The 23,020-nt window shown below is 57.4% G+C and overlaps 4 protein-coding genes across 6 annotated transcripts; 2 read left to right on the top strand and 2 right to left on the bottom strand.

Moving 5' to 3' along the window:
• Positions 1–693: 693 nt before the first annotated feature.
• Positions 694–3,413, bottom strand: RPL36A (ribosomal protein L36a). Its single transcript, XM_074915059.1, has 5 exons — positions 3,288–3,413; positions 2,923–3,028; positions 2,618–2,685; positions 846–968; positions 694–761 (listed from the first exon to the last, which is right to left on the bottom strand). The coding sequence occupies exons 1-5, from the start codon at positions 3,288–3,290 to the stop codon at positions 741–743; spliced, it is 321 nt and encodes a 106-aa protein (XP_074771160.1). The 5' UTR covers positions 3,291–3,413; the 3' UTR covers positions 694–740.
• Positions 3,414–3,583: 170 nt separating this feature from the next.
• On the top strand, positions 3,584–16,174 carry BTK (Bruton tyrosine kinase). 3 transcript variants are annotated; one of them, XM_074914867.1, is made up of 20 exons: positions 3,584–3,966; positions 5,201–5,268; positions 7,548–7,730; positions 7,905–8,003; positions 8,256–8,324; positions 8,888–8,969; positions 10,523–10,651; positions 10,758–10,825; positions 11,359–11,540; positions 11,856–11,918; positions 12,156–12,210; positions 12,538–12,620; positions 12,731–12,858; positions 13,008–13,082; positions 13,438–13,609; positions 13,881–14,097; positions 14,752–14,816; positions 15,289–15,407; positions 15,535–15,692; positions 15,811–16,174. In XM_074914867.1, exons 3-20 carry the CDS (start codon positions 7,590–7,592, stop codon positions 15,880–15,882), a joined length of 1,977 nt encoding a protein of 658 aa, XP_074770968.1. In that variant the 5' UTR covers positions 3,584–3,966; positions 5,201–5,268; positions 7,548–7,589; the 3' UTR covers positions 15,883–16,174. The 3 variants fall into 3 exon arrangements, with proteins under 3 accessions (XP_074770968.1, XP_074770969.1, XP_074770970.1); XM_074914868.1 differs by having other exon boundaries at positions 7,406–7,730; XM_074914869.1 differs by lacking the exons at positions 12,731–12,858; positions 13,438–13,609.
• A 133-nt stretch (positions 16,175–16,307) lies between these two features.
• TIMM8A (translocase of inner mitochondrial membrane 8A) lies at positions 16,308–19,005 on the top strand. The gene is made up of 2 exons (XM_074915392.1): positions 16,308–16,505; positions 16,912–19,005. Exons 1-2 carry the CDS (start codon positions 16,383–16,385, stop codon positions 17,071–17,073), a joined length of 285 nt encoding a protein of 94 aa, XP_074771493.1. The 5' UTR covers positions 16,308–16,382; the 3' UTR covers positions 17,074–19,005.
• Positions 19,006–19,143: 138 nt separating this feature from the next.
• LOC141964708 (magnesium transporter NIPA2-like) lies at positions 19,144–22,969 on the bottom strand. The gene is made up of 5 exons (XM_074915391.1): positions 22,836–22,969; positions 22,321–22,377; positions 21,542–21,632; positions 21,246–21,406; positions 19,144–19,943 (listed from the first exon to the last, which is right to left on the bottom strand). The coding sequence occupies exons 1-5, from the start codon at positions 22,957–22,959 to the stop codon at positions 19,309–19,311; spliced, it is 1,068 nt and encodes a 355-aa protein (XP_074771492.1). The 5' UTR covers positions 22,960–22,969; the 3' UTR covers positions 19,144–19,308.
• Positions 22,970–23,020: the final 51 nt, after the last annotated feature.

Below are 23,020 nucleotides of genomic sequence, written 5' to 3'. Positions count from 1 at the left end.
TCCCCAACGTGCCCCAGCACGGAGCCACTGCCTGACGGTGCAGGGACACTTCATCTGGAAGCCCCCGGTCCCAAACCCACAAGCAGCTCCAGCGCATGCGTTGCCCCTTCGGGCAGCACAACTGCCCCCGTTTGTAACAAGGGGCACAGCCGAGCGCAGGGGCTGCTCTGGGGGGGTTACTCTGGGCGAGGTGCAAGGAATCTTACCTGCCCCTCCTCCCAGATGAGGGCTTGGAGAGGGAAAGAGGCCCATTCAGCCTTTTTTTTCTTTCCTCCAATCACTACTTCATCTACCAACAATTCAAATTTACCATAGCATTCCTGAAATGGAACTGCTATAATGGAGACATAAACGGTTTTAAATGAAACAAACTGCAGAAGTTTAGAGGAGGTCCTTTTGAAGGCCACCTTCTACCACAGCTCATAAACAAGCCTGGAGAAAAGCAGCAGCACAACGCGCAGGCAGAGAGGCCACTGTGCAAAAATCCATCAGAGCCTCACGCTCTACGTATTCTAAACCACCTCTTGGTAACACAGTAAGGAGATCCCAGCCATCAGCAGGGTTTTTTCAAAAGCCTTCAGATTACAAACTGTTCACTCACTAAGCAGCTTTGCAAGCAGCACCTTCCTGTTGGGTTGATGTACTTGCAAGTCCCACCCCACCAACAAGGGAAGATACATAAAACCAAGCAACTGATCATTCCAAATACTTTAATGTGGTCCATAATGACAAGATGGAGCTTAAAACTGGATCACCTGGCCCTGTAAGAAGGAAGAAACAGAGCAAGTTTATCCACCACTGAATGTCACCACGCTTTCTCAGCCACTCACAGTACAGAAACCTACCTTTCTCTTCTTGTCTCCTCCCAGTTCAAAGTGCTTGCACCTCTTAATTGCCAGCATCCTCTTGGACCTGCAGTTGGGCTCCACGCACTCCAGCCTCAGCACAATCTTCTTCGTGGTCTTAGCCTGGGAAGCGAGGAACAGAGCACATAAATGAACAAAGTGTCTGCAAGCAGACAAACTGCTGCTTTCAGAAAAAACTTGCTATCTACACTCCTGAGGATTCAGCAGCTTGTTCTCAAAACTGTAAATAAAAATACTCCCAACACAGGCTCCATTTATTAAAAACAAGAAGGCACCTTAAGCATCTTAGTGAATCTGTACCTTCCCAATAAAGGACAGTGGCAAAAGCATTCAGTGGGTCAGGGATGGTCCCCGGCAGAGATCAGCCATGCTGGAAGAAAGTCTGTGCCAGTGAACACACCAAGGAACAGGCACTTCTGCAGTGGGGGAGAACAAACCGACAGTGCTCAAGAGAAGTTCAGCAGAAAGCTGGGCAGGAGAAACACCTGAAAGCAACATGACTTGTCAAACCTTCCCCAGAAGAGCAGCGACACAACGTGCTTAACGCAGGCCCACAACTACTGAGAAGTTAGATGAAACCCAAGACTACCGAGGGAAGAATCCCAAGCTGCAAGGCCACACAGCTGTACAGAGCTGTAACTACCTGTCATAAGCCTCGGCTAATCACCCATATAATGCTGACTACGAAGAAACAGAAATGGGATGGCAACATACAGGTGCCAAACTGCAAGAGCAGTACAGCTGCTTCAGGCACCCCACTTGCAGAAACATTTTCTGCAAGGTCTCTTCACTTCCTGGCAGAAAGTCAACTTGAAAAACTGCTCTCATTTTTTTTGTTCTTGCTGGAAGGCTTCCTGAATGTCTCCAGCGGAACACCAGGGCTTTCCAGTAAGGACCCAAGTAATTCCATAAGCCAAACTAAACAGTTCACACAAAAACTATAATAAATCGGCCCACTGGGTTTTCCTTCCCTGCTGTAAATACCAGATTTCCCCCTGTCCCAACTATTTGGCAGGAGATAGAGACACAGAAGGAAAACATGTTGCACGACTACTGTCCCTGGTACCTGCACTGAAGAGCAAGGGTGACAGCAGCAGGTTTCTGCAACTCATCTGTAACAGAATGCACTGCTGCCCTTCCACTGCTGCTTTGAGACTGTAAAGGCCTAATGCAGCAGCTCTTGTTTCCTGGCTCAGCAATATGGATTTCCCCAGAGACAGCAGACTGCAAAAAAATGATGTCATGTTCTGCAGTACCCCCCAAGAGTTGCACACATTTCGCTTCTACCATACCTTTGTTGGTGAAGACAGCCTCACTGTGCAGAGCCTCACAAACCCAGCAAAACGTTTCAGTGATAAACTACTGACACTTCAAGAACATAAAGAGAGCAAGCAGCAGGCTCCCCCTCCCTTCGCCATACTCTTCATCTGCAGCAAGCAATGAGGAAAACACTCTTTTCACTAAAAGGATCAACTGTGATCACAGAATCGAGGCTCCCTGCAGAACCTGCTCTGCGAACACATGCTATGTCACTCCTGCAAAAAAAGGAGCACCTACATGAGGTGGGGCAGCAAGGAAGATGAGCACATGTGGATGGGGAGCTTACACTCCCCAGACAGCAGCACCACCACCACAGAGCCGCCATGCCACAGCTTGAGCACAGGACTGCCCCAAGGCTGCAGGAGGCTGAAGTGTCCCTCATCAGCTGGGCGTACGGATTGCCAATCTGCATGTCCAGGAGCAGCACTCACCTTCTTACGGAAGATGGGCTTTGTCTGGCCCCCATAGCCACTCTGCTTCCTATCGTAGCGTCTTTTTCCTACGAGAAGAAACGCCTCTGTTTAGGCAACAACTCCAGACGCGCCCCAAGCACAGCAGGCACTCTTACCAACCCCAGCAGACCTGGGGGGCTGCAGCTGTACAACCCAGCAGAAAACGCCCCCCTTCTCCCACGGCCACGTGCTCGGCCCACAGCCATCACCGTGGGGCGGAGCACGACCGCCCGGGCCCCGCGCAGCTCTCCCCGGGCCGCTGCCCGGCGTGCACCCGGCCTCACCTTGGGCGTACAGGGAGTCCTTGCCCTTCTTGTACTGGGTGACTTTGTGCGGCTGGTGCTTGCCGCATTTCTTGCAGTAGGTCCGCCGAGTTTTCGGGACGTTCACCTGGAGGAGCAGGGAGAAGCCGGTCAGCACACGCAGGGGCGGCGGAGGGAGCCAGAAAAATGCGGCGCTCCGGGGCCGCTCTCGGGCAGGCCCTGCGCCGCCAGCCCCTGCGCCGCCAGCCCGGGCCTCGCCGCGCCGCCCCGGCCTAGCCGCCGGCCAAGCGCCCACCGCAGCACCCGGCGCCGCGGGAGGGCGGAGGGCGACGCCGCCGGGGTGGATGGCGGCAGATGGAGGCAGACCCGCGGCGGCCAGCACTCACCATCTCGTCGGCTGCCGCCCGAAGAGAAGGGACACCGCGGAAGCGGAAGCAGATGGGAGCGACAGACCATGGAGAGGAGGCTGCAGCGCCCCCTGCGGGTGGGAGGAGAGCAGGGCGGCGGCCCCGGGCCGGGGGCAGCGGCGGTACCGGCGGGGGCTGCCCAAGAGCGGGGCGCAGGGCGCGGGGGGCGCAGGTGGCCACGGGTTGACAAGGGGGGAGGGGGTGCGGGGCGCGCAGGGTGTGGGGCGGGGGGAGCAGGGGCGGGCAGCCCGCGGGAACATGGCGCTGCCCCCAGCCGCCCCACAGCCCGCACCCCAGCCCCGGCCCCGCACTCCGGGCCCGCGTCCTGCTCCCACAGCCACGGTACCGCGTCCAGGCCCCCCGTCCCCCTTGTGCGGGGCAGGCCCAGGCTGCAGCCGGAACCCCGACAGCCCCATGGCGGAGGCCTGACTGTCTCCAGAAGGAAACACAGCTGCTGCTTTTGAGTCAGAAACCAAAAAAAGGGGAACCGAAAGGGTGGGGTTGGCCGGCCCCGTCCTTCCTCCCTGTGTGTCCGACCCACCGTGCCTCCCTGCTGCCACAGCCACCCCCGACCCGCCGGGCTGGGCCGCTCTGAGCGGGCGCGGAGCGGCGGGTGCAGCGGGAGCCTGCCCGGCCGGAGCGGCGGCGAGAGGGTTTGGTGAGTGCGCAGGGGCACGGAGGGCCCAGGGGAGCCGTGTCCCAGCACCGTGTGCTGCGGGGAGAGCCGCAGCGGGGAACACGAGGGTGGCGGTGCTCCAGGTGCCAGCACGGCCTGTAAACGTCGCTGCGGGGCAGCCGTGGCAGTGGGAGGCCGGAGCCTCCGTGTGGCACCTGCTTGTGGCCTCACACCTCTGCTCGCCTCCACGGTGGTGCCGGGGCCCGTGGTGCCTGCTGGTGGCGGGAAAGCCATCCCGGGCGCAGGCCACATGCTGCCGGGCTGCGCGTGAGCCGAGCTGGGAAAGTCTCAGCCTTGTCCTGCAGCCTGGCCAGCTCTGAGCAGGTCACATCTGACTGGTGGTGAGACAGCTGCTGTGGGGCCTCAGTGCCGTGGGGGTGCAGCAGAGCAGGGCGGTGGGGTGGTGTGGGGGTGCCAGGGACTCTGGGGCTGCACGGGATCAGGGTGGTATGTGGGTGCCAGGGACCCCAGGGACGACCAGGGTGTCAGGGTGCTGACCGCGCCTTTGACCGTTCCTTGCTTGTGCTTTTTGCAGTGGGCGCTGCTGTGGGGCAGCTCTCTCTTTGTTCCTGAGTCTCTCCCATGTGGGAGATTCTCTTCTCTGTGCCTCCCACCCTTCATTTTTGTCACCCTCCAGGCTGCACCTGAAACACAGGGGCTGGGGAGTTTGTCATCCCCAGACATGGGGAGTTTGTCATCCCCAGACACCCTGTCGTCCTTCCCACTTGCCCTGAGCATGCCACAGCTCCCGCCAGCCCCCGTTAGCCAGCAGCGGCGGGCAGGCTCGGCTCCTTAGCAGGACACCAGGGCCAGGGGCCAGGGAGCCCCAGGACCATGGTGGGGTACAGCATCCGGTGGCAAAGGGCTAGTGGTGTGTGCTGGGCCTGGCGGTGGTGTCAGAGCACGCTTGGCTGAGGTGTGACAGTGGCAGGAAGTCACATTAGCTGAGGGGACACACACAGGACATGCTTCCACCCACTCGCCAGCTCTGCTGTCGCAGCGGGGCAGCGATGGCTGGCTGTGGAGGTGAGTCCCGCGGGGCACCCACCACCCCAAAGGACAGACCGGGATGGATGAAGGATGGTGGCAGTGCCAGGGAGAGGGAGGCTATGCCATGCTGGGGGCTGTGCTGGGGACCGGGTGGCTGTGCCATGCTGGGGCAGAACAGCCCTCTGAGATGCTCATCATCCTTTCCTCTCTGGCGGCACCATCCCAGAGGACACAGTGAAGACGTGTCCCATCTGCCCGGCGCTGGTGGCAGTGACACAGCTGCTGCGATTCAAGGTAAAGCTTCTGGGGACCTGGCACTGCAGTCAGGATGGGCTGGAGCCCAGGCCACTCCGCTCAGCTCCTGTGTCTGGCGGGAGGGGACACACAATGGGAGCCCTCCTGCTCCTGGGACACAGGACCAGCAGCCACATTATATAGCTTGGGAAACTGAGGCATGGGGCTACAGGGGGATTCTGGGGTCACTCTGGGCTCACCCACCACCCCACCAGCAATTTGGGGTCAGTGGCCACTCCAGCCACCTGCCCTGTCCCCAGCAGGGACCCCAGTTGCCTCCTCCCCAGGCCTGGATCAGCCAGCAGAGGCTGCTGTTTTTCCTAAAAGATTCTGATGATTAATTTCTTGCCTTTTTTTTTTTTTTTTTTAAATTTTATTATTAAACCAGCCAAACAAGCTGGAAAGGCCTGAGCCATGAGGGCCACAAGGGGCGGGAAGGGGGGGACCCTGGGAGTGGGAAGCCCTGCTTGTGTCCAGCCTCTCTGGCTCTAGCTGCTGCAGAGTGGCAGAGGCAAGGCTGCCGCAGCAGGATCTGTGCTGGGAGAGTCTGGGCTTTGCAAGCGGGTGGGGGGATGCCCCTGCTCCTGCCCCCGTGCTGGCATGCCCTGCAGAGAGGCACAGCAGGTGGGACCAGCTTCGTTGGTGCCCACCCAGTCCCTCTCACAAGTGAGCCAACCTGTGTCTCCGGCTCTGACCCACCTCTAAGCCTTCTCTGCAGGAGGAGGGCTGTGGGCAGCAGGGGAGGGAAACAGCTTCTCCCAGGTTGGTCTCCAAAGCTGTGTTTGCAGGAGAAAAAAGGGAACAAGGTGGAGGTGAAGGAGGAGCAGGGCATGTAGGTGTGGCTCCAGGGGAGCCCATATTCCCTTAAATCAGACCCCGTATCAACCCATCCCCCCCATATCCTCCCAAATCACCCCAAAATCGCCATATCCCCCCCCAATCACTCCAAAACTTCCCCAAATCACCCCCAAAACCCTCCATATCCCCCCAACCCCCCCATATCACCCCCAAAACCACTATACCCCCAAAACCTCCTCTATATCCCCAAAATCACCTCAAAACCTCCCCATATCATTCAAAAATACCACTTTTATCCCGATATTACCCCAGTCCTCCCATATCACTCCAAATCACCCCCAAATCACTCCAAAACTTCCCCATATCCCCCAAATCACCCCCAAACCCCTCCATATCCCCTCACACCCCGCTGTATCACAAGGCATGGAGGAGTGCTCCAGGGGATCTCAGTTCAGCAGTGGCGCCACACCATCCAGGCTGGGGCAGGTGGTGGTTCCAGCCCTGGGAGGAGGAGAAGCCCATAGCTCCAGCTGCACAGCCCTTGGGGGTGCTGGGACCGTCTGGGTGTCACAGGGCTCGGGGGCAGCATGGAGCGGCAGAGGGAGAGATGGATGGGCTGCTCCAAGAGGCAGACGGGCCAGGGTGGATTGCCGGCCCCCCGAAGGCAGGGCAGCAGTGGGATGTGGGGCTCTCATCTGGGCCCTTTCCTGCCCAGACCGCCCCTGGAGAGGCCCGAGAGGAGAGCTCCACTGAGGAAGGCTGGGCTACCCGCTGGGTCCTGGCTGGAGACAGCCCTTCGAGGGCTGCTCGCAGGGGAGGAAAAGGGGTTGAGCATCATCCCTGCACTCCTGCAGGCTCCACGGACGCAGGGGGATGGAAGGTTTTAGGGCTACGCCGTGCTCTCGGCAGCACGGCTCTGCGGCTATTCGGGGCCAGGACCTACCCACCACTTATTAGGGACTGGCCTCCCGCGGCCATCCCTCGCACACTGCCAAGTCGGCACGTCCCCGGCACAAAGCGCCTGCGGTGCGGCAGGAGGAAACAGCCCACACAGACAGACACACACGATGTTGGAGGGGAGGAGGGAGCCTGCTGGGTGTTGCTGCTTGGGCTCTGTGCTCCTCCCCAGGGCTACAGTGCTCACAGCCTCCCCGGCTCCCTCCCTCTCCAGCCGTCTGCCTGTCCATCTGCACACCCGAGGGGGCCCAGCCAGCACCTGGTGGGAGCCAAATCCACCTGGGTGGTGGCTTGGTCTGCAGCCTGGTGTCAGAGAGGGGACAGGAGAGGGAGAGGTTGCACTGCAAATACCCCACACTGACCTGCTCACACACCTCTGCAGCTGATTTCCCGCCCCCCGCCGTGGGGGTTCCAGCACCCTCTGGCTGCCCCTCGGGCAGGGGGGAGAGTGCACCTGAGCAAGGTCCAGTGGTGGGCAAGTTTTCAGCTGAACAAGTGCTGTGTCGGTGTTGTCCTGCTCACAGCAACCCGCCGAGCACAGCGTGGAGGAGGCCGGAGGGGCTGACATGGCCAGTGTCATCCTGGAGAGCATCTTCTTGAAGCGCTCACAGCAGAAGAAGAAAACATCTCCCCTCAACTTCAAGAAGCGCCTGTTCCTGTTGACGGAGAGCAAGCTGTCCTACTACGAGTATGACTTTGAGCGGGGGGTGAGTTGGCAGCCCCAGGGCCGTAAGGGCTGTGACATGGCTGTGCCCACGGGTCACTAGTTGCCCCTTGCCAGCACCCAGCCCAAGGGGTGGTTGGACGGGGACGGTGGTTGGCTTGAGTCTCCCCAGGTCTCCTCCCTTGGCGATCATTCGAACCGACCCCGTCTCTTGCAGCGCCGGGGCAGTAAGAAGGGCTCAGTGGACATCGAGAAGATCACCTGTGTGGAGACAGTGGTGCCTGAAAACAACCCTCCCCCCGAGCGGCAGGTCCCGGTGAGGAAGGTCCCAGGGTCCCCACTTGTGTCCCCCTGCCCCTCACTGGGGAAGCAGGGGGCTCCCCTGCCCTGCGGTGGTGGGAATGGGGACAGCCCTGCTGCCCTGGGGGGCTCTGCACCCGCAGCCCATACCATACCAGGGCAGGCAGGGCGGGGGGAGCAGGGGGACACCAAAGGCTGTGGGTGCCAGGGGAGATGCCAGCAGCTGAGCAGCAGGATGCCAGCGTCCATCTCTGCCTCTCTCTTCCAGAGGAAAGGAGACGATTACAACAACATGGAGCAGATCTCAATCATCGAACGGTTCCCCTACCCCTTCCAGGTGAGTCCTCACTGCAACCCCTTTGCAGCTCCAGGGTGCTGGGGGGAGGACACCAGAGGGACCTGGGGCCAAACACAGCATCGCTTCCCCAGTGCCAGGTGTCATTCAGCTGTTTGGGGACACCCTGCTGCTGTCTGCGCTGTGTGAGGCTGGCAGGTGAGCCTCTGCCAGCCCCGGGGAATTGGGCAGCTCTATTTAAGGGGGATGCTTAGATGAAAACCTGCTTCTGAGCTCTGTCTCATCCCTTGGCTGATGCTGGAGAGACACTGTCTGCCAGCTGCCCACTCAGACCCCAGCCCAGCTGCCTGCCCCTGCTGGTATCCAGCACGGCCCCCCCGCCCTCCCCCGTGCACTGAAAGTCACAGAAGGAAGTGGAAAGTCTCGGGGGAGGGGGCTTATTTATAACCTCTCCGTCACGGTCCCGCGAGCACCGTGCGGGGCGGGCACACACTGGCAACAGCTTGTGCTCTGTGCTGGCTGCTTGGGGTGGCCACAACCCTCTACTCCCCCCTGTCCTCCCCGGGAGACCCCCAGCTGGGGCGCTGAGGCATGTGGTCCTGCAGGTGGTATACGATGAAGGGCCCCTCTACGTCTTCTCCCCGACGGAGGAGTTGCGCAAACGCTGGATCCATCAGCTGAAGAGCGGTGAGTTTGGGGGCTCTGTGGCTCCCTCGGAAAGCAAACACAAGCAATGAGCTGTGTGTGTGGCACAACCCACAGCACCGAGTTTCTGGGGACTCGCTATCTCGTGGTTATATTATCTCATGTTTATGGAAGAGCGAGCGCTGATCAGAAACTTCTCCCCTGAGGAGCACACTCGTAAGGCCTTGCCCCCACATGCATCCTGAGCTGACACCAGCTGCGCCTGACTGGGGGAGGTCTCTGTCACCCTCTGACTTCTGCAGCACTGCAGCCACCTCAGATGAGGCTTCTTGCACTCTCACAAGCCTGTTCCAAGTTGGCTCAAGCAGGCTCAAAGTTACAGAGGGCAAGAGGAAATAGCACACATGGCATGCAAGGCAAGGGCAGGGCTGCCAGTGCTTTAGGAAAGGTGGATAAAAAGCCTGCTGGAACCTAGGGAGTGTCTCTCCTGACCCACCCCAAGCCTCGCTCAGTGCTGCCGGGCTCAGACTCAGCTGCATGGGAGCTGCCGCCTCGAGCTGGGAGCGTGTTGCAGCAGCACTGCGCAGAGGGGTCCGGTGCCTGCAGTCGGCCAAAATCTGCTGGAGCTGCCTGTATGTGTCTCTTGGTGCATGTGTATCTTTCTGTGGCTTTGTGCGGGTGCGGGTGAGATTAGCTGCTCAAACTGACACAGGGAAGTTTGCCTGAGTGAGGCGGAAGCAGAGCAGGCTGATAACGGGGAAGTCGGTTATTTCACGAGAGCCCTGCTGCTCTGCCCTGACAAGCAGCCAGCCTCCTCCCCACTTCCCTGCTATGGGAGGGGGGTTGCTGCAGCAGCTGAAGCCAGTGTAAAATCCGCAGGGAAAAAGGGGAGAGAAAATGCTGGCCTCTTGCTGCCGGGACGGCCTCATCCTGCTCCACAAGAGAGGGGGCTCTTGCACCCCGCAGAGCTGCTGTGCCCAGCACTCTGCTGCCATGGTGTTCAGGCACATGCAGTTGTCCCTCCAGCCTGAGGAGAAGTATGAGTAAGCTCGTCAGTGCCTGCCCAGCAAGGAAGTGGTCTCCCAGCAAGGGAAGTCTCTGAGCAGGCAGGGGGTTGTGGCAGTGCCCTGCTCTCTCCATTGACATGCCAGGCACAGCACTGGCCTTCCACCCCACTTCTGTGATAAAAAGGGATCAAAAGAACTGCAAACTGTCAGCAGCCCAGGGGATGCTGAATTTTCGGCTGGCGGGAGGGGCAATCACAGCAGGATTTGGCCTTCCAAGCATGCTTGTGTCCCTTTGTGGAGCTTCTGAAGAGCTTTGATCAAATCTGAGGGGACATCCCTAGCCCTCCCTGAGCTAGGGGTTTTGTGGCACAGGGTTTGCGTAGCCGCAGCACCGAAACACGAGCGATGAGCTGAGAGCTGAGGGAAACCTGAGCAGCAGGGCCACATCTGGCCCTGTGTGTCGGTAGCACAGCAGAGGATGAAACGGTTCAATGGGGCTGATCATCTGCATTCAGGGAGCAGAGACCATTCCACAGTGGGCTGGGGCCACACCCCTGGGTCACGCGCATCTCCCCTCCTCTGCCACAGTGATCCGGTACAACAGTGACCTGGTACAGAAGTATCACCCCTGCTTCTGGATTGACGGCCAGTACCTGTGCTGCTCCCAGACAGCCAAGAATGCCATGGGCTGCCAGATCCTGGAGAGCAGGAATGGCAGTAAGACACCGGGCACCCTCTCCTTGCCCTGTCCCCAGCCCCAGGGGACTACTGCGGAATGACACCAGGGATCTCTTTTCACCTTAGTCCCTTTTGTGTTCTGAAGGTTTAAAAGTTGGGCGGTCACATCGCAAGACAAAGAAACCTCTTCCCCCCACTCCTGAAGAGGACCAGGTAGGGGCCAGCATCAGCTTGTGGGTTTGCTCCAAGGTGTTTAAGCAGAGGTCTACCTGGGGAAAGCCAACACAACATGTTCAGTGACTGACAGGGCATTTCTCTGAGATGTACAGCCCAGGGCTCTGCTCTGGAGAGGGCTGTGAAGATGGTGCCCTAAGGGAGCAGGAGCTTGAACCAGAGGATGGAGCCCAAAAGCCTGGAGAAAAGTCAAATGATCTCACCCCTGAGGTTCCCCAGGGGGAGCTGGGAGGATAGAGAAGGTCTGATAGTAGGGTAGAGGAGCCACGGGTTAAGCCAAAAGTTTGAAAGAAACCTTTTGTGAGGACAGATCTCCAAGGAGGAAATGTTGCAATAAAAAGCACTGGGGGGGGTGTGATTGGTCTGTTGGAGATACATGTGGGAGCTGAGATGAACACTGTGCTGACCTGGCCTGAGCCCACTGCCCTGCCAGGCCTGGGGAGGGTCTGGCCTGGGGAACAGCGTGTCTGCCAGCGTCACCGTGTCCCGTGCTCTCCCTCGCTCTGGGGAAGATGGTGATGAAGCCCCTGCCTCCTGAGCCGGCCACCAGCACCACAGGCGACATGAAGAAGGTAGTGGCCCTCTACAACTACCTGCCAATGAACGCGCAGGACCTGCAGCTGCAGAAGGGTGAGGAGTACTTCATCCTGGAGGAAACCCACCTGCCCTGGTGGAAAGCTCGTGACAAGAACGGGTAAGAACTCCCACTGCCTGCGGCACCCACCCCGCCGACGGTGCCCTCTCTGGGTGCCAAGGCACTGGTGGGCAAACACACCAGCGTCTCGGGGGTTCAGACAGGCTGCCTCTCTGTGGGCTACTGCCTGGGGTGGCACATGAGGAGGGTGAGGGAGACTGAAGCAGACTGTGGTATCAGCCTTCCCCAAGCGTGAACCCCGATGGGTTTGCGCCAAGGTTTTTGAGCCCGTTTCTACTCAGCCTCCTGGGGCAGGAACCTGCTTTCCCCTTGGCTTCCTCCATCAGTGTGTGACCATCCCCTTTTCTCCTGCAGGAAGGAAGGATACATCCCCAGCAACTATGTCACTGAAACCAGCAATTCCCTGGAGATCTTTGAGTGAGTACGGGAAGGTGCAGGGATGTGGCATGTTGCACTTAGTTGGAGACTTTTTACATTCAGTTGTTAACCTACGCAGCCTGTGAGCCCAGCCTGGCTGGGTGGCTCTCCCTCCTACACAGCCCCCTGACAGCCATCCCTGCCCTGCACCGCCTGTCCTGGCTGGGCCAGGGTCAGACCAGGCTGGGGGCAGTGGTGGCTGCGGTGATCTCCCTGATAACTGTGTCCCTGTTCCAGGTGGTACTCAAAGAATATAACTCGGAGCCAAGCAGAGCAACTGTTGAAACAGGAGGTAAGTGTTGACTCCCAAGGCTGGGTCCTTTCTATACACCATCCCTCTGTGTGCTGCTGTCACGTTGTGTGCAGCATGGGACCAACCCTGGCTTGTTCTGGGGGGGAAGTGTTGCCCCAGCAGCCCCAGGAACCATCTCTACCCCAGCGTGACCTCCTCCTGACTGGCACTCAGGAGGTGGTCCCCCAGGCAGGGACTGGAAGTAGGATTCCTCTGACTTATTGCACCCTCTCTGGCCATACTGTGACCTTCACTCACTTTAAGTCTTGTCTGTTACAGTCATGCCTCCCCACAACCACACCAGCCCCTCTCCTCTTTCTGTTTTAGGGTAAGGAAGGGGGCTTCATTGTCCGAGACTCTACCAGCAAGACAGGGAAATACACTGTCTCCGTCTATGCCAAGTCCTCTGTGTAAGTGGGTCTTAAGAACAGCTTGTTCCTACCTCAGAGGGCCCCTCCAGGCACCCCTCACCCTCTGCCTGCCCTTCCCATGCTGCTGACCCCACGTAATGTCTCTGCAGAGACCCCCAAGGCATGATCCGCCATTATGTTGTATGCTGCACCCCCCAGAATCAGTATTACCTGGCAGAAAAGCACCTGTTCAACACCATCCCGGAGCTCATCACATACCATCAGCACAACTCTGCTGGTCAGTGTCTGGGGGGCGGAGTGAGGCCAGCAGTGTTTTTACTGATATGACAGTATCCTCACCTTCCTGCACTGAAGGCAGGAAGCTTGTGTTCCTGCTGGAATGTGACCTGTAAGCGTGGCATGGCAATCTACCTTTTTGTGTTTCAGGGCTCATATCCAGACTGAAGTACCCCGTGTCTCAACACCAGAAAAGTGCTCCTTCCACAGCTGGCCTCGGCTACGGTAAGCTGGTCTGGGCTACCTCAGAGTTCCCTGGTTTAAGGGCCTGTCTCTACCAGCAGTAACCTTCCAGGGGTGGGGTCCTCACGGTCCATGGCAGCAGGGCTCGCAGCCTTCCCAGGAATCACTCCCCAGCACTCACTGGCCCTCTGGTGACAGTACTGACCAAGAGACGCCACAAGCTACTTTGCTCCCCACCCTCTGGGGGAACAGCTCTTGGATTCCCTGGATTTTTGGGGATGGTTTTTCAGGCAGCGCATGCTCATGAGCTCTTCTTGGGCTTGCTAGATGAGATGACTGGGAGCAGCCTGCAGGGGGGTCACCTGCACCCACGTTACACTTGCACTCTCTGTCCTAGGGTCGTGGGAGATTGACCCCAAGGATCTGACCTTCCTGAAGGAACTGGGGACAGGGCAATTTGGTGTGGTGAAGTACGGGAAATGGAGAGGCCAGTACAACGTTGCTATCAAGATGATCAGGGAGGGTTCCATGTCAGAGGATGAGTTTATCAACGAAGCCAAAGTCATGATGTAAGTGGTGAGCAGCCTGCAAGTCAGTGCTGGGTGTGCCTTGCCAGAACGGCTGCACTGCTATGGTGTGGAGGGACAGTACCAGGCAGCCTCACACTCTGTAAAATGCATCCAAGAAATTACTGTCTTTGTGTTCATTCCCCAGTGAGCTTTTCCACCGTCAGCTGGGCAAGGAGCACCTTCCCTTCACAAACTCTCTTTCTTCACACATGCTTCTTTTGCTGCTTGGCCTTCTAGATGCTCAGAATTGCCCTTCTTATGCCCAACACAGGAACCTGTCTCATGAGAAGCTGGTGCAGCTCTATGGGGTCTGCACCAAGCAGCGTCCCATCTTCATCATCACTGAGTACATGGCCAACGGCTGCCTCCTGAACTTCCTGCGGGAAACTCGGCGGCGGTTCCAGCCCGCTGAATTGCTGGAAATGTGCAAGGACGTCTGTGAAGCTATGGAGTACCTGGAATCCAAGCAGTTCCTGCACCGAGACCTGGTAGGGCTGTGGCTGAAGGACACATCTCCAGCTCAGCGACAGCCACAGCATGTCCTAGGCAGGGTCCAGCATATTCATCAACATGAGAGGCCGTTCTGCAGCCTTTTCTGGAGAACTTCCCTCTAAGCTTCACGGCCCACCCGAGCATGGGTGGGATGCGCTGAAGTCACTGCTCTGCAGTGAGTTAGCAGAGATTGCAGAAAGGACAGGACTAGGTAGTTTTATGGGGGATGGGAAAGACATTTGTGGCTAGGGCAGAGTTTGCGTTAGGCAGCACAGGCAGAATCGCAGGCTCAGACATGAAAAGGGACCTCCTGACCCCCATGAAAAGCTGAGCCTGCAGTCTGTCAGGCCTTGCGCTGGCATTGCCAGCTTGCAGTCCTGCTAGGTGCCATACCTGATCTCCTTCTGGTGCTGCTTTGTTCAGGCAAAATCCGGCCAGGGAAGTCTCCCCTCCATAGATAAACAGGGTGCCTGGAGGCCTCTCTTGCTAGCTTTGCTGAGGACTTTGTAGCTTGCCCCAGTCCAGGTGAACCTGTAGGAGATGTGAGGGAGTGTTAAGTGGGTGTGGGGGAGGTGAAGTTCCAGGTGGTACAGGGGGATGGGAGAGGCAGGAGCAGGTAGGAGTGACTGCCTCCATCTCTCCATCCACAGGCTGCTCGCAACTGTTTGGTGAATGACCAAGGAATTGTGAAAGTATCAGATTTTGGCCTTTCCAGGTCTGGTAGATATATCTGTGTCACCTTCCTGTCTCAATCCCCCATCTCCTCCAGTCTCTTCTGTGCTTTAGTCTTTCTCCCCACCATCCTCTTGCTCTGTTTTTCCTTTGTCCTCTCCTGTCTTTCTGCTTTATCTATCTGGCTGAACCTTCTGCCCCTCCACTTTCCACCATCCCTTTCTTACTTCTCTTTGTCCCTTTTGCCCCGCTCTTTGCTTCTTTCCCCCACCTCTAGTATCCTGGCTGCAGCTTTCTCTTGCATCCCCTTTTTGCTGTGCTCCTGTGTGTCACCCTATCCCTTTTGACTACCATATACTTGTTTGCAAAGGGACATTTCTGCCTGTTGAAACCCACGTGGAGTGCAACCTCTGGTCAGTCTGAGAGCTGTTGGTTCCTTTTGGGCTTGATGGGTTGCATGGAGGAGTGAAATGTGAAATCTGAGACAGGCACCATGATCCATTTATCCGCTGCAGGTATGTTCTAGATGACGAGTATACAAGCTCCATGGGGTCAAAGTTTCCAGTGCGGTGGTCACCCCCTGAAGTGCTTCTGTACAGCAAGTTCAGCAGCAAGTCTGACGTCTGGGCTTTTGGTAAGAGCGTGGCATTAATGACTTGGATGTTGGGAAGAGGGTGCCGCAACCACTGTGATCTCTGCAAACCACCTTCAGGCACAGATGCTCCCCGGCCACGACCTGTCCTTGCCCTTTCCTCTAACAGGCGTTCTGATGTGGGAAGTTTACTCTCTGGGAAAGATGCCTTACGAGAGGTTCAACAACAGCGAGACAACAGAGCACGTCATCCAAGGCCTGCGGCTCTACCGGCCGCAGCAGGCCTCCGAGCGGGTCTACGCCATCATGTACAGCTGCTGGCACGAGGTAAGCTGCTCTCACCCTCGGTGATGGCTCCCAGCTGCCCTGGGGGGGCGGACACGGCTCTGCGGCCCCCCGGGGGTGGCTGGCAGGCTGCAGCAGGGTGTCCCCTCTCTCACGGCAGAAGGCCGAGGAGCGCCCCACCTTCACGGCGCTGCTGGGCAGCATCCGGGACATGACCGACGAGGAGCCCTGACTGCGGGCCAGGCCGGCCCGGCCTGCTGACCCCCCGCCTGGTGCGGGGGGCTGGGACTGCTGAGCCGCTGCCGCCTCACCGCCCGCCGGGACGGACCCGCGCACCGGACGGTACCTCGGCACCGCTGTCACAGACACGGCACCGGCCACCCTCGGGCGAGCAGGCGCCTGAGGGGCCCCTCACGGCCACCCCCGCGGCTCCCGTCACCGGCAGGGCCCCTGGCGGCCGCGGTCCCGGTGCCGGCCAGCCCCGCCGGGCTCCGCAGGCGGCGGCTGGCCAGGCCCGCGCGCAATAAACGGTTCCCAACACCGACGCTTCCTCGGCGGCTGCCGCCGCGCCGCGGGCCCGCTCCGCCCCGTCCCGCCCCTCCCGGGCGGCCGGCGGGGGGCGCGCGGCGGGCATGCGCGGGGCGCACGGAAGGGGCGGGGCCAGCGCGTGCGCGGCGGCGGCGCGGCGCGACACGTGAAGGTCGCGGCGGTACCGGTAGCGCCGGTAGCGGGATGGACGCGCCGTCCGCCGCCGGGCTGGGCGGTGCCGACCCCCAGCTCCAGCGCTTCATCGAGGTGGAGACGCAGAAGCAGCGCTTCCAGCAGCTGGTGCACCAGATGACCGAGCTCTGCTGGGTACGGGCCGCACGCGGGGCCGCCGGCTCCGGGGACCGAGGCGGCGGGAGGGACGGGGGGTGTTGGGTCGCGGTGGTGGGGCAGGCGGGCTGGGACGCCGCGCTGATCTTTGCCCCCAGGGGGTGGAGGGAGATGGGGACAAAATGGAGGCGCCGTGGAAGCACTGCCAGCCCCGTGAGCCCGAGGAGGGGCTCTCGGTGAAGACGGGCCAGGCCGGGAAGAGCCCCGCGCGGCGGCCGGGGAGCGGGCGGGGGGGTAGATGCGCCCGAAAGGATGAGGTTCCCGGGGGGGGCGGGATGCCGCCGGTGTGCCCGAGGGCTGGAGAAGCGCAGGACCCGCGGTCCCGGTGCGCGGGAGGGTCGGGCTGTGGTTTCCCCGGGCGCAATGGGTCCCCCGCTGTGCGCAGGAGAAGTGCATGGACAAGCCGGGGCCAAAGCTGGACAGCCGGGCCGAGACGTGCTTCGTGAACTGCGTGGAACGCTTCATCGACACCAGCCAGTTCATCCTGAACCGGCTGGAGCAGACGCAGAAGTCCAAGTCGGCCTTCTCCGAGAGCCTCTCCGACTGAGCAGGAGCCGTGCCGTGGGGGACGCCGGCCAGCCCCCCGCGTGGCCGGGCCCTCCACCGCGCCAGCTCCTGGCCACTCTGCCGCCTGAACGAGCCAGGGTCAGCTCTGGGGTTTAGGATTTAATTAAATGCCAGTCTTGGGGAAGTTGCAGCCAGATGAGAGCCCACGACAGAGGCACAGTTGCTCCGCCTCGGGGTGATGGGGCACTCCCACCCCCGTGGGCCAGTAGCCCTCTTTGTGCTGGGACTCCAGGGCTACTGATGCTCCATGGGGAGTACGTGGAACTCTCACGCTCAGCTGAATGGAGGGGTGAGGATGTTTGCATCAGGGGGTGCTCCCAGCGCTGATGGGAATCTTGGCTCTGGGCGAGGCCAGCCTGTGACTGCTGACTTAAAGGGTGCTGCACAAAACCAACCCTCCTGGGTAGATGCTAATAGGCCCTGCAGGCACCGTCACTGTGCAGTGCGGTACGGGTAACCTTTGCCAGAAGAGGTTTTGGGCACAGTGGTCATCTGAGGCCCTGTCACTACTGGAAAATACCTTCAGGCTTCCATAGGTAAATCATTCATGTGGCCAAGTGACAGATTTTCAGATTGCAGCACAACTCTGTCAATACTGACTTGCTCCATTCACTGCTTTCCCCTGGTCAATGTAATAAATATTAACTGGGTCAATTTTTAACATGAGATTCTCCTTTGTTCAGGTAGATGACCACTGAGAATTGAAAATCTGGCCTTCTTGTCACTCCCCCTCCTTCCCAGGAATCCCGTTTATTGCAAAATTAGTAGGGAGAGGGCATAATTGTCTTCTGGCTAGAATGTCTGCTCTGAGTTTGGGTTTGTTGCTCAATTAATTCGGTCCCATGAATCAAACTTGTTTCTGGGAGAGGCTGTGGCTTTTCCTCCTCTTTCCCAAAAGGTTAACAGTTCCTGCTGTCCTGTAAAGGTGTAGTTTATTTAGAGAGACTAAATGCAGGAAATAAGTAACCAGCTACTTCATAACCTCATGCACCTTTACCTGTGGAGATCACTGGAAGGAGGCCTCTGGCTGTGTCTTCTGGGCCTCTGCCCCCAGGACAGAGGAGCCTCTAAGTGGATAAACAGAGGACTGATCCACCCTCTGGAAAGGCAGCCCAGCATTTCAGCAGTGTTTACATACAGCACGGCTCTGGGAAGCCTGGAGCCACCCCCTGACCGTGTCTTGAGACCACTACACAGGAACCTGGTAAAGCAGTTCTGCACGCGCCAGTGTGCCGTGGGCGGCTGCACAGGGCACCCGAGTTCCTAACACAGGTGGCTTGTAGCTAGGCAGCCTTCCTGGGAACAAACGCAGGATCTGCTAAGCAGAGCTATGCAGATACAAAACCCACATAAGTGAGGACACAGCTGTCTAGTTATCTTTCAGAAACTTACCTCAGTAGCTAAGGACTCAGGTCACTCCTGTTCCCAGAGTAAGCAATTCCCTCTCCTGTCCCTATCAAGTTTCTCTCAAGCAGCCTCCTGCCCCTATAATCCTTTACAACTTTCAGTGCTGGCTCAGTTCTTGGTACAAATGTATCACTAGCCACTTGGTAACTGAACAAATGGGGTTTTAATAGAATACGGTAAGCAGGTGCTTCATCAACCTGCACAGCAGATGTTGTGTGAAGGGGTTGCTCCCTCCGTAAGAGCCACAGCAGCATGTGGCAGCACCACTGAAGTTCTCGAGTTTTGGCTGTATTCTGTTCTGGGATATGAATCTGTAAATAAATTCTAGCAGAGTGAGCAAAACAAGTACTTGACAGAGGAATTTTTGAATTAATATTCTGGGTCTGTCATCTTTAAAGCCAGACATCCATCTTCTCTCCATGTAATCTTAGTGCAATGTTAGATTATTTTGTAACTGTTAATCTTCTAAATATACTTTTAAAAAATGCTGTGAGGCCTCCCTAAATGCATGGTCTTCACATTCAGTAAGGGTTAGCACTGTGTTAGTGCTGCAGCCCTCTCCACAGCTGAAGTGAAGAGGCTCTGGATTCCAGGAACCGGGTGGTTCCCGGGGCTCCTGCCCGTAGCCACAGGAGGCTGCTGTCCCTGCCAGCTCCCTGCAGCAGCAGGTCACCCATCGTACCTAGGGCAGGTAACTGCCAACTCCTGCTACTGCAGCAGTGTCTAGCAGCAGCTGAGGCAGCTTGTTCAACCTTGCAGTAGAACTGCCCAACAGTGGGAGCAGAAAGCTAGCAGTTTAGAGGCTTCCTCACACACTTTCACCTTCCTCCTCCTCTTCCTCCTCTGTGCTCTGAGAGCCTTTGTCCTCTGAGGGCAGAAGAGGCTGGTGCTGACATGCCTGATGTCTGTCTGCACTCCTCCACGAGGCATGCAGCTCTGCCCTGCCTTGCTGCAGGAAGAGGGGCAGAAGGTTGGGGCTGAAGGGCATGTCCCTGAAGGCGTGCAGGAGAAAGATGCCAGACACGATGGTGAGGAAGCCACTGATGGTGCCAATGATGTTGTCTAGCACCATGTGTTGCCACTCCTTGAAGAGGATGGCAGAGCACATCATGACTGCTGTGGTGAACAGCACATAGTACACGGGTGTGACCACAGAAGTGTTGAAGATGTCCAAAGCTTTGTTCAGGTAGTTGATCTGGATGCTGATGCAGATCACCAGGCACACCAGGAGCACCCAGCCCAGTGGTTCTTTCAGGACTGGCTTCCCAGAAAACAGTTCTTTCAGGGCAATCCCCAAGCCTTTGACACAGGACACAGAAAGCGAGCCGATGGCAGAGCAGACCAAAACATAAACCAGGACGTTGCTCTGTCCGTAACGGGGTCCAGCCACAAAGATAAGCAGAAGGGAGCTCACCAGGACACACACAGCAAATACAATGAATCCTTAGGGAAAGAAGAATTAAAGAGCTCTATCAGAGAACAGTAGCACCAGTAGCAGATGTAACTGAACAGCAAATAGAGATGGAGGACAGGTGGGTAACTGCCCCATCAGTCTGTCTTTAGTTTCCACCTGTGGGGACCGCAGTGGGGAAGCAGAGCTGGTCTCCAGCCTGAACAAAGTTGCAGAGACAACAGCAGCTCTTTACAGTGCTGATCACAGCACCGCCTCACAAGTCAGCCTGTTGGGGGATAAAGCTGCCCCTCCTGGAAGGGGGTAGGGGCACAGCCAGTCGCTACAGCCCTGGAAGAGGTGGGGGGCTTGCTGACGAGGAAGACGAGGGAGCACACAGCTCTGCAGGAGACCCAGGGCAGGGGCAGAAGACTTGGGAAGCCCTAGCTGAACTCTGCAGGCTGTGGTGGGATAAAGAGGAAAGCGCCACATCGCAGGAGCGCAAGGCCCTGCCAGAGTGCTCCCTCCAGTGAGCAGCAGCATGTACTTGTTAATCTGCTTTACTCTTCTCCCTTTGCCTCCTTCATTTCCTGGGGCTTATTCTGCCATTCGTGCTATTGCCCAAATCATATCCTTGCAGCCTGACTCACCCTCTAACATAAATATCGGGACTGCTTGATCTTGAGCAGTCCTGAATCGCTCGTTCATCTTTGCCTGAAGTTCCTCCTCTATCTTGCTTCAGCCACATCCCTGCTGCCCTCGTGTACAGGAATTCCCTCTCCTATCCCGGCACTGCCACAGGCCAACCCCTTCTGCTGACAGCTGCAGCTAATTCCCATGCTCTTCCCTTCTTGCATCAATACATCATAGACAGTACAAAAAAAAAAAGCACACTTGGTAACTGTTTATGACCCAAGTCTTCACTCTTGCTTTGGCACAGATGCAGCAACTTGGGAGTATCACCCACACTCTCTCTCTGCGAAGTGGGGTGCCTGTCTGCTGCTTCCATCTGGTGTTAAGAGGACCTGACAGTCCTACAAAAGCCATTCTGAATCTGACATGGCCCTCTGTGTTTTAAGCTAGTTAATACAGTGTAAATCCTCTCAGCACATGCATTAAACGCTGTTTGACTGCCACCAATCTTTCACATTTAGAGCGTGGAGACTCCAGCCTTTTTCCACCACAGAAGGCAACCTAGAAGCTATCCTGGACACAGGAATATTTCCTCCAGTGGTGCACAGAACAAGAAACAGCTCAATCACCCTTTAGTTCAGTCCTTCCCAACCTAGCCAAGTTGTATCCTACCTTCCACTGTCTTTTCCAAGCCTGAAGTTGACAGGACCCCTTTTAAGTACCTGGATCTTTCAGCTTCTCTGCCATTGACTCGAGGCTGGAAACGCCTTCTTCCTGCGGAGCATGGATCACCATCACCGTGGATCCCAGGATACACAGGATACAGCCAATCTTCCCATGAACATTCAGCTGCTCATTCAAGAAGGTGGAAGACAGAACTGCACTGATAGTGAAATAAACCCAGAACCAATTAGACCAAGAGATGGAATACCTGAGGGAAGAGACATAGAAAGCAGAGCAGCTGCTTTCACCACTGAGAGGTGGTAGGTGAGGTAAGGGTGTTTCCAAGGCTGCTTACCTAACAAGGACACTTAGAGCACCCAGGGGAGTAACCAGCGTTGCAGGGGCAAAGGCGTAGGCAGCAAAATTTGCGGCTTCTCCAACTCCCACTGCAGGAGAAACACTGTCAGGTAAGCATCAAAGTAGGAGCAATTCAGCATTATACAAGTTTGAGTGCAGTCAGAAGAAAGCCTCAATTTCCACCTGAGCATCCCGTGTTTCTCTGAGGTGTGTGGGGTAACCAGGAAAGAACAAGAAGCCTGATACAGGTTCTCTTGGGAGGAGAAGGCTTGTGGTTACACATGGTGATCCTTAGTCACACGTGGCTATGCAGCTGAGGAGTAACCACAGAAAAATATTTCCATAATGTCCTCAAAGTTGAAAGGAGTTTTGGCACTTTTCATATTTATAAGTCATGTTCTTCCCCTGGAACACCTTTTACAGCTTTTTAAAGGGTAAATCAAGTACAATTGGTTGTTAATCTTGAAAGGTATAAGTTAGAGCCACTAAAAGCGCTGTAGCCCTAAACCCCCTAGTGCTGATGTGCCGTTGTAACTGCATCATTTGGGCAGACCATTTCAGAAGTACTTAACCCAACCCAGTTAGACCAACTCCTATTTAGCAGAGAAACCTGGTAATGCACGAGAGTTTAGAATATTTGTCGTAATTACATCAACGACATTCTCAGACAGATAAAAAGCAAACAACGATCGTAATAATAAAATATGAAAGCAACAGGGAACAATGACAAACAAACTCTTAAGTGTGTCTTGCTGCAGGTTCAGAGCAGGTACTTACTGCACAGCAGCCCTGCCCACCAAAGCCATTCCTGCAGGTACGCGTGACCTCCTTGTCCTAAGCGAGGGAGAAAGAGTGAGAAGAAACCTGAAATGAAGCTTATTAAAAAGGCTCATTATCCTGCCAGAGCTGCCTCGGGGAAGCAAGCGGGGCTGCCTGATCTCCCGGCACAGCCTGATCTCCTCACACACCGGCCTGGCCCAGGCCTGGGCAGGCACCCATTACTTTTACCCTAAAAGCAAAGATTTTATCCCCTGGTTCTCCCGCGTTTGAAACGCTTCAAAAAAGCGTGAGCAGTTCTAGAAACGTGTCTTTGTTGCCTATCCCTGTGCGAAAAGCTTCTTTGAGACCAAAAAGCCCCACCGACAAGGAGGGGGGCGGCCAGGGCCCAGCGCTGCCCGGGCCCGAGGCTGATGAACGCGGCTCCGGGGGCAGCGGCTGCAGCGGTGGCCCAGGGCCGTCTGCCCGCCGGCACCGGGGCGTTCCGCTCTCTCCCGGCCCGGGGGCGGCGGTACCTGCCCTGGCGCGGCCGCGGCGGCACAGCCGGAGCAGCCCCTTCTTCTTGAGGATGAAGCTGCCGCCGATGAAGGCGCTGGAGGCCAGGGCCAGGCCCAGCCCCACGTAGAAGCCGCCCCCCATCGCAGCGCCGCCGCCGCCGGGCGCTTCCTGTGCGCCGCCAACACCCTTCCCCCGGCACCGA

This window comes from Athene noctua, chromosome 11 (genome assembly GCF_965140245.1).
Source record: "Athene noctua chromosome 11, bAthNoc1.hap1.1, whole genome shotgun sequence".
NCBI lineage: Eukaryota > Metazoa > Chordata > Aves > Strigiformes > Strigidae > Athene > Athene noctua.
This window is presented reverse-complemented; position numbering and strand designations above follow the sequence as displayed.

Excerpts from the sequence above, each read along its gene's own strand:
- RPL36A (XM_074915059.1), bottom strand. Across the intron at positions 2,686-2,922 it reads GGACTCCCTGTACGCCCAAG|GAAAAAGACGCTACGATAGG; the intron begins GTGAGGCCGGGT and ends TTCTTCTCGTAG. Across the intron at positions 969-2,617 it reads AGCCCATCTTCCGTAAGAAG|GCTAAGACCACGAAGAAGAT; the intron begins GTGAGTGCTGCT and ends CTCGCTTCCCAG.
- BTK (XM_074914867.1), top strand. The coding sequence starts at position 7,590 with ATGGCCAGTGTCATCCTGGAGAGCATCTTCTTGAAGCGCTCACAGCAG. Across the intron at positions 8,004-8,255 it reads CCCCCGAGCGGCAGGTCCCG|AGGAAAGGAGACGATTACAA; the intron begins GTGAGGAAGGTC and ends TCTCTCTTCCAG. Across the intron at positions 11,541-11,855 it reads AAAGCTCGTGACAAGAACGG|GAAGGAAGGATACATCCCCA; the intron begins GTAAGAACTCCC and ends TTTCTCCTGCAG.
- TIMM8A (XM_074915392.1), top strand. The coding sequence starts at position 16,383 with ATGGACGCGCCGTCCGCCGCCGGGCTGGGCGGTGCCGACCCCCAGCTC. Across the intron at positions 16,506-16,911 it reads AGATGACCGAGCTCTGCTGG|GAGAAGTGCATGGACAAGCC; the intron begins GTACGGGCCGCA and ends CGCTGTGCGCAG.
- LOC141964708 (XM_074915391.1), bottom strand. The coding sequence starts at position 22,959 with ATGGGGGGCGGCTTCTACGTGGGGCTGGGCCTGGCCCTGGCCTCCAGC. Across the intron at positions 21,407-21,541 it reads GCTCTAAGTGTCCTTGTTAG|TGCAGTTCTGTCTTCCACCT; the intron begins GTAAGCAGCCTT and ends TTTCACTATCAG. Across the intron at positions 19,944-21,245 it reads AGAGAAGCTGAAAGATCCAG|GATTCATTGTATTTGCTGTG; the intron begins GTACTTAAAAGG and ends TCTTTCCCTAAG.